Source organism: Oncorhynchus mykiss, chromosome 5 (genome assembly GCF_013265735.2).
Source record: "Oncorhynchus mykiss isolate Arlee chromosome 5, USDA_OmykA_1.1, whole genome shotgun sequence".
Lineage (NCBI taxonomy): Eukaryota > Metazoa > Chordata > Actinopteri > Salmoniformes > Salmonidae > Oncorhynchus > Oncorhynchus mykiss.
In genome coordinates, this window is record NC_048569.1 from 15,045,924 (window position 1) to 15,054,683 (window position 8,760).

Here is an 8,760-nt window from a genome sequence, read left to right on the forward strand (position 1 = left end):
GCCTTTTACGGAAGGTGGACGAGCAAAATCCACCATCGTAGTACGGATGAAGCCTGAGCTGCAATGTGAAGCTAACTGAAGCTGGCTAGATTTAAAAGACCCTGGGTAGATCTAGCTTGCTTCTTGGTATACCACTCTGGGAACACCTTGGACTTACGACATGGGCTCTATGCTACATTATGGACAGTACTATTCACTGCTCTATACTATGGATGCACATTACCACTGTCTATACTGCACTATACATGAACACTAACACTGTCTACACGGTTTCCCACAGCAGATATTTATTTTCTGTCAATGGGGAGCCCACCATCCTAGCCAAGATCCACAACAAGATATCAGAGATGGGCCAGAGAACACACAGGATTGAACTAAACATCCAGGAAGTCTGACCCCTCTACAACTGTGGCTGTATGACATGCCATACTCTTTTTGAACAGACGGCATCAGATACATGGCCTACACATACTAAGACAGAGGAGCGCTGTTCAGCTGTCTCAGATGATTTATCTGAGGTTGATGTCTCTTTCTGTCAATAGTGTGCAACTGCAGCCCACATTTCGGGGTGTCCCTGCATGAGGGCATTCCTGCACCTGCTACATTATGCACAGTACTGTTCACTATATACTATGGATGCACATTAACACTGTCTATAATGCACAATCTGTTGTTGAGGTTGATGACTTAAAAACAAGTGCTCCCACCTGCATCTGTTCTGGTGACACAGGAGTTTGAAGTGGAGGGAGTACAGGGCTTAGTATGTCCCTCAAGGAGGCTAAAAAAAGATTTTGACTTGGAAAAGTTGAATATTTTCAGGAGTCAGGTAATTGTTTAAGGGAGGAGGATTGGAGGGAAAGATAGAGCAGGTTGAAAAGACTGAGGGAGGCAGAGGATGGGTTTGTATCTGTTGAAGATAGCAATGACAAGGGAGAGGGAATGTCGAGGAAGATTGGTATCAAGTTGAAACAAAGTGGGCCGGACACCAGTTTGAGTTCTGGAGGTGAAATGGAAGGGGCAGAAGGTATTGTGAGGAGCTTGGAGCCCAAGCCTTCCATTGATGGGCATGGCTATGATAAAGATATGATTGGTTCAGTGGGAGTAAGATTTTTGAAGAAGGTGGAACCAGGCCTTTTGTCTGATCCATGGTCAGTTCCAAGTTGGGTGGAAAAGATGGTGGGTGCCATTGAGTCGGTGAAGGTAACCCTGAGTGGAGGTGTCTGGTGCGAGAGAAGCAGGTTGAGGTGTCCAGGGTCATTGTAGTGAAGAAGATGTTGTATGCAGAGGAAGTGGAGGGTGGATCAAGGGTGAGGGATTCTGAGAGGATCCCTGTGAATAGTAGATCTTTGCCAGAACAGAGGGATAGGCCAATGAGTGATATATGTTTCAGTGAGTTTGGCTTAGCATTCATAGCCATTGTTATCTGCTGTACTGCAGAGATGATACGTAAGTAATAGAAAATAGATGTTGTGGTGGCAGCTGCAGAGAAGTACTTGGGGTATGAGTTTAGATTTCAGAAGAGTTACAGGGTGTGTTGAGTTGTAGTGTCCCGTCCTCTCGGGTCGTTGGCCTGGGGTAGGATAAGATAGGGTTAAAGTAGTGGAATAAGGTGATGGGTTTTAACGAGTGTAGGGTTAGTTAGAAGGGTCATTTAATATATATATATATATTTTTTTCTTCACATTTCCCCTTTCCAATTTTGTTTCACAAAGGTAATGGATTCATACTATAGTTCAGTAGAGGGCGATAATGCAACATTGGATGCCAACCATCTTTAAACCTCACAGAAGCAGAAGAAGAAGAATGCACCTGTTATTTTGTGATTGCTGCCCTGCCCACTATTTAACTGGAAGGAGAGCTATTCCACACAATTGTTTATGCTTTTTCTTTGGTTGTTTTTTTTCCAAATCTTGGGGGACAATTGTTGTTGCAACATGGTTTGGTTTCTGATTCTCATCTGGTTTGTCCAAGGTAGGACCAGTCATTTTGGTTATGTGACATCCTGTTCTTGAGTGTTTTCCATTTGAGGTAGGCTTGGCCGGCCCCACTGCGGACGCCAATTGGTTCACCATGTTATTATCTAACATGTATTATGTTTCCCTTGTGTATTTCAGTGGGCAGTGTTCCCATCACCAATTTCACAAATGCTACTACTTCAAATGCTACTTTCCCTGCCACAGGTAGGCCTCTACTGGGATTCTGAAGTCAATCTCTTGGGCTGCTTTGGCCTAAAGAAACAATTCAATCTGTTGTCTTCAAGTTTATGGCCTGTCTATCAATAAACATAATGATATTACAAAATAAGTTTGTTCACAATTTCTTTTAGGTTCTACTGCCTCAATGGGGACACGCCACAGACTAAATGATTGGGTTAAAACGCCTGAAACCAGAGAAGGTAACGCATTCATTAGATGAAGCGCACAATCCTGGACCTCTACCATGAGGTCTGGACTTTAATGGCACTGGAGGTAGTGACTTGTAACTAGTAGATGTCATGTCAGTGTTTCAGACCATCTCTCTCTGTTACAGAGGACTTACAGTTCGACCTTGCTATCATGGAGGGAGACATTCTGGTGTCGGTGAGTCTGTTATCCCTGCTTTCTGTCTTGTTACTGCATCTTTTAGGCTGATGAATCTAATTGATACCACCTTCTGATATACACATTCTGAATCTAATGACTCCGAAATCATTCAAGCCAGATTGTTGAACAGAATTACATTTGAACGTGCTCTACCGGTTGTCCGTGGTGTTTGTCCTTCAGATGGTTGCAATTTGAGCCTATATTTCCACAGGAAAATATACAATGCATAATAACTGAAGTGCCAGGTGATAGAAACTCCAACTTCAGTACCGCCACTCTAAAATTGTTTTAACAGTACTTTCCTGTGGATATTTTTAACCATCTGAAGGATCAACACCACGGACCACCAGTAGAGTAAGTTTCAATGTCATTTTATTTAACATTCTGTCTTGTAAAGAAACCTTAAATGATTTTGCAGTCATTAATTTCAGTCTGTGTATACCAGAAGCTGGTACAGTGCCTTCCAAAAGCATCATACCCCTTGACTTATTTCACATTTTGTTGTTACAGCCTGAATTCAAAATGGATTAAATACAAATTCTAACCCGTCTACACAAAATAACCCATAATGACAGTGAAAATGTTTAAGAAATGTTTGCTAGTTTATTGAAAATGAAATGCAGAAATATCTCAACTAGTCGCATCCCAGAGTTAATACTTTGTAGAAGCACCTTTGGCAGCGATTACACCTGTGAGACTCTCTGGGTAAGTCTAAGAGCTTTCCACATCTGGATTGTGTAACTTCTCAAAATCGAATCAAAATTATTCAAGCTGTCAAATTGGTTGTTGATCACTACTAAACAACCATGTTCAGGTCCTGCAGTAGATTTGTCAAAACTGTAACTTGGCCACTCGGCAACATTCTGTCTTGGTAAGAAACTCCAGTGCAGTCCTTGTGTTTTAGGTTATTGTCCTGCAGAAAGGTGAATTGTGCTCCCAGTGTCTGGTAGAAAGCAGACTAAACCAGGATTTCCTCTAGGATCTTGCTTGTGCTTAGCTCATAACGTTTCTTTTTTTATCCTGAAACTCCCCAGTCCGCTATGATTACAAGCATACCCATAACATGATGCATCCACCACAATGCTTGAAAATATGAAGTGGTACTCAGTAATCTTTTGGTTTTGCATGTCATTACACTTTGTATTCAGGACCAAAAGAGAATTGCTTTGCCACATTTTCTGCAGTATTACTTTAGTGCCTTGATGCAAACAGGATGCATGTTTTGGAATAATTTGATTCTGTACAGGCTTCCTTTTCACTGTCAATCAGGTTAGTATAGTAGAGTAACTAAAATATTGTTCCATTCTCAGTTCTCTTATCACAGCCATTAAAGTCTAACTGTTATAGTCACTATTGGGTTCATGGTGAAATCCCTGAGCGGTTTCCTTCTCTGGCAACTGACTTAGGAAAGACACCTGTATCTTTTGTATGGACTGGGTGTATTGAAACACCATCCAAAGTGTAATTAACTTCACCACGCTCAAAGGGATCTTCAATGTCTGCTTTTTTTTACCCATCTATGCAAGTTTTTGAAACCAACAGGGCGTTGTAGTTAAATCTGTTTGAAATGCACTGCTTGTTTGAGACCTTACAATTATCTGTATGTGTGGGTTACAGAGATCAGGTAGTCATTCAAAATTCATGTAAACACTATTGCACAGTGAGTCTTGCAAATAATATTTGTGTGTCGGCCAGTGACGACAATCTCAATTTAAATCGTAGTGGCACGGTTTTAGTTGATTTGAATTTTCTTCTAAAAGATCTTAAAATATATATAGTTTACAAAACATTAGGAACACTTAATATTGAGTTGCACCCCCCTTTGCCCTCAAAAACCTCAATTCGTTAGGGCATGGACTCTTCCACAGGAATGCTGGCCCCATGATGTCCTCAATGCTTCCCACCATTGTGCCCAGTTGGCTGGTAGTGGATCTCTAATCCGAAATAGCTCGTTCCATCTCATCCCACAGATGCTTAATTGGATTGAAATCTGGTGACTGGGCAGGCCACTGCACTAAGCTGAATTCACTGTCATTTTTGTGGAACCATTCCTGGACAATCCTAGCCTTGTGGCTTGGGGCATTATCCTGCTGATAAAATCAATTCAGATGGATACTCTGCTGCCATGAAGGGATGCACCTGATTTTCAATTATGTTCAGACATTCAAACGTTGCGCAACTTTTATCCAACGTGTGCCATGCAAAGGCACCCCACAGCATCACTCCACCACTGCCACTCTCTAGCCTGCAATGTTGACAAACATCATGATGGCTGCATGTGGTTTTCTTCATACCCTAGTCCTCCCATCAGCGTGAAATTGCAACAAAAAAAACGGGATTCATCAGATCAGACGTTTTTCCAAATCTCCTGTGTGCAGTGTTTCCTTAGTCCACTGCAACATGTTTTTTGCTGAAAGAAGTGGTTCTCTGTAAGGTTGTCGGCTGCCATACCCCATTTGTGTCAAGATTCTACGAGTTGAGCATTCTTTGGGGTCTTTGGGCACGAATGTTTTACTGGACGGTCAATTGAATATAACTGTAGCCCGTCTGTTGCTCTGCACAATTCGTGTCACCCATTTTCGACCACTGGACTGCCATTGGCTGGATGTCCTTTGGGTGCTGGACCATTCTTCACACATTGGAAACTGAGTGTGAAATACCCAGCAACATTGCAGTTCTTGACACACTCAACTGGTGAGCCTGGTACCTACCATACCCTGATCAAAGGTACTTCAATATTTTGTCCTGCCTATTCACCCTCTGAATGGCATATATACATGATCCATGTCGCAAGGCTTAACAATCCTCCTTTAACCGGTCTCTTCATATACACTGAACAGGTGACCTCTGTAAGGATCATAGCATTCACCTGGTCAGTCTGTCATGGAAAGTACACTGTATATTGCTCCTTTATTTCTACATACTTAGTCTGGTTTTAGTCATTTAAGTTAATACTGAAATAGTTTTACCATTTTAGAATTTAAAAACATTCATAGGGGAAACGCAGAAATAACAATTGAATTAATCGGAGGCCTATGCTGTCTCGCGACAGCTGGATTTAAGATTAGGTGTTTTGTCCTACAGGAAGACCGATTAGCTGTGAAGTCACTTTGGCCTGAGAAAGATGGCGTCACTTCTATCCCCTACAAGGTCAACGATTATCTGGGTGAGTGTCGAATACAGTAGGAGAGATGAACATTAACACTAGATGTTTTCTAATACAGTGAGAATAATATGCACCGTCTAATGGTAGATTGTCTCTGATCCACACAGTGGACAGAAAGGTAACTATACTAGCAGCGTTCAAGATGATTTCAGACCAGACGTGTATCCTCTTCCACGAATACACCAATGAGATTAACTACATAGACATCATCTCTGGGACAGGGTGAGTCCAAAGTGGGCACATTAACACATTCTGTCCTTCCCAGCAGTTTACAGTTAACTCACAACCTCTCCTTCCTTTTTCCTGTGTTCAATCCTTTATTTTTCTCTCTTCCTGTCATATCCCCTCTCTCTCCTCCTTCTCTCACCTTTCTCTTTCTTCCCTTAACTCTAGCTGTGCGTCGTATGTAGGTTTTCAGGGCGGGGCCCAGTCTCTGTACTTCGGTAGAGCCTGTAACGTGGGGAACCTGTGCCATGAGCTGATGCATGCCCTGGGCCTGCACCACGAGCACACACGGCCAGACCGTGACCAATACGTCACCATACAGTGGGACAACGTGGTCCCAGGTTACTCACACCAACACAACATACTAAACCACCTCACTGGCATTACATGTGGATCAGGGGCAGGGCTGGTCAATTTGTCCCCTGAAGAGCTGCAGTGTGTAGGCTTTAGTACTAGCCCAACACTAACATACCTGATTCAGCTTTTTGTGGTCTGAAGACCGTACAGAATAACTAACTATTGACATTTAATATTTTATTAGGTACTGCCTAAGTGTAACGGATGTGAAACGGCTAGCTTAGTTAGCGGTGGTGTGCGCTAAATAGCATTTCAATCGGTGACGCCACTTGCTCTGAGACCTTGAAGTAGTGGTTCCCCTTGCTCTGCAAGGGCCGTGGCTTTTGTGGAGCGATGGGTAACGATGCTTCGTGGGTGTCAGTTGTTGATGTGTGCAGAGGGTCCCTGGTATGGGCGAGGGGACGGTCTAAAGTTATACTGTTACATAAGCAGCAGCTACTCTTCCTGGGCTCCACACACCATGAAACACTACATAACATGAATAGACAGTGCACCACAAGGACAGAACAACATTAGTTTAAAATAAGAATAGTCTTTCATACATTTATGCCTTAATGTTCCATTTATCATGTACTTATTATAACGGAAATACTGCAGCCATTTATTTCCCCACACATTGCAACCCTTTCCTCTACTGTTGAAATTGCTTTGTCTAAGCAGGTCCCGATGTCCTAATATCATAGCAACCTTGAATCCTGATATCCTAATCTCACAGTACCAGTTATGTAAACACCAGAGAATCTTACACCAGTAACCATCAGTGTTCTTCAGTTTGAGACCAATACTATGTATTTCATAGACTAATTTGCAATTATGTAGAATTGAACTGAATTCGTTAACTCCTGTGAATTTCTTCTGGCATGATTGCAGCAACCTTGTTCGCTAAATTTGCCTGACGCGAATAACTCTACATTGTCATCTACAGTTACCACCTATCCTGGTGTAAAATATACCTTTTACAGTTGCCACCCGTAATGGGTATCCTGGGATAACATGTAAGCTCGTTTTGAGGGCAGTTTTGTTACATTACCACCCGCAATGGGTTTCATTAGGTAAGATGAAATATTCATGCCTTGAATCATGTAGAGTTTCCTCCTGCTAGAGGTTCAACTTAATGGTTTTTCCATCTCAACTTGTATACATTTCCATTTTCATTCACCTATATCACATTCACACCCAGCAGTGTCCACCAGTCACATCTGCTTCTTGTAACTCTTTTAACTTCCAGGAAAACAAGAGAACTTTAAGGTGAAGAAAGGAGACACTCAGGACCTGCCCTATGACTACGACTCCATAATGCACTATGGAACGTCAGTCACACTACTCTCCTCCTTATTCCCACTAAAGTCCTAATTTTACTCAACTTGTTTTTAAACTGCTAGCAATGAGTAAATATTAGTTTTACTGTGACTGTACGGTATCCAGCTCCAGTAACATTTCCCTGTGCGTACCAAATGGTTCCCTCTTTACGTCACACTTTTTTTTACCTGGGCTCTGGTCAAACTATGTGCACTATTGGGAATAGGGTGGCATTGTGACGCAGTTCTTGTGTTAAAGTAGCAAGTCCTCTAATCCCCCATTGTTGGGTTTCTCCTGGCAGATACTACTTCTCATCAAACCGGAACCCCACTATTGACGCCACGAAGAGTGGAGTCCAGATTGGACAGAGAAATCACCTGAGCCCCCTGGACATAACGCGCCTTAACAAACTCTATCAATGTGGTAAAGGCATGCGCACACACAGACAGACGGGAAAAATATCAGAATTGGGCTGCCTTTTGTAAATGCAGTCATTATCGCACTGTATTCTAACCATGTTCATGTCCTGTTACAGAATAACAATGCACAGTTTATCACTTATTGCACCATCCAAGAAGATTTCAACACCGCTGCTGTCAACTGAAGATTCCAACACAAATGGCACTGACATTTTAACTTCTCAACAATGAATAAGTTGAACAAGTCCCTTAAAGCTTTCTGATGTATTGTATGTGTGTTCAGCAGCAGGTAGTTTAATTTGTCCTGTGTGCTCTTGCTGCCTTGAATTAGGCCTATTCCACTGCACTTGTCTTGGAAATAAATCAAATGATCCAGTCAGTGTGATGTTTCTTGCAGTGTTCTATTTCATTCTATAATGGACCTTCTCAGCTATGCTCATCATGCATCCCAAGGTGGGATCAGAGATGAAGTAGATCTAGCATAGCAGGAGAGATGACTTAAATTAATGGTGATTTAAGGTATAAAACCTGGCTGGCTAGCTAGGCAACAAATTATTTTAAAAAGATGATGCTGTAACAGGACTTAGACAGCAGGGCTCATAGTCACCAAAATCAGAATGTCACCCTCTGGAAGGGTGTACTACGAAACCTGTTGGAGTTGACGAACTTTGGCAAACTCTTGAGCTCAACCATATATGTGGCTCACCATTTA

The 8,760-nt window shown here is 42.2% G+C and overlaps 1 protein-coding gene across 1 annotated transcript; it reads left to right on the top strand.

Annotated features, from left to right (window-relative positions):
• The first annotated feature begins 1,815 nt into the window (after nt 1-1,815).
• LOC110519479 (low choriolytic enzyme) lies at nt 1,816-8,430 on the top strand. Its single transcript, XM_036976895.1, has 10 exons — nt 1,816-1,971; nt 2,115-2,180; nt 2,327-2,395; nt 2,530-2,579; nt 5,667-5,748; nt 5,856-5,970; nt 6,142-6,314; nt 7,559-7,640; nt 7,931-8,052; nt 8,165-8,430. The coding sequence occupies exons 1-10, from the start codon at nt 1,878-1,880 to the stop codon at nt 8,167-8,169; spliced, it is 858 nt and encodes a 285-aa protein (XP_036832790.1). The 5' UTR covers nt 1,816-1,877; the 3' UTR covers nt 8,170-8,430.
• Nucleotides 8,431-8,760: the final 330 nt, after the last annotated feature.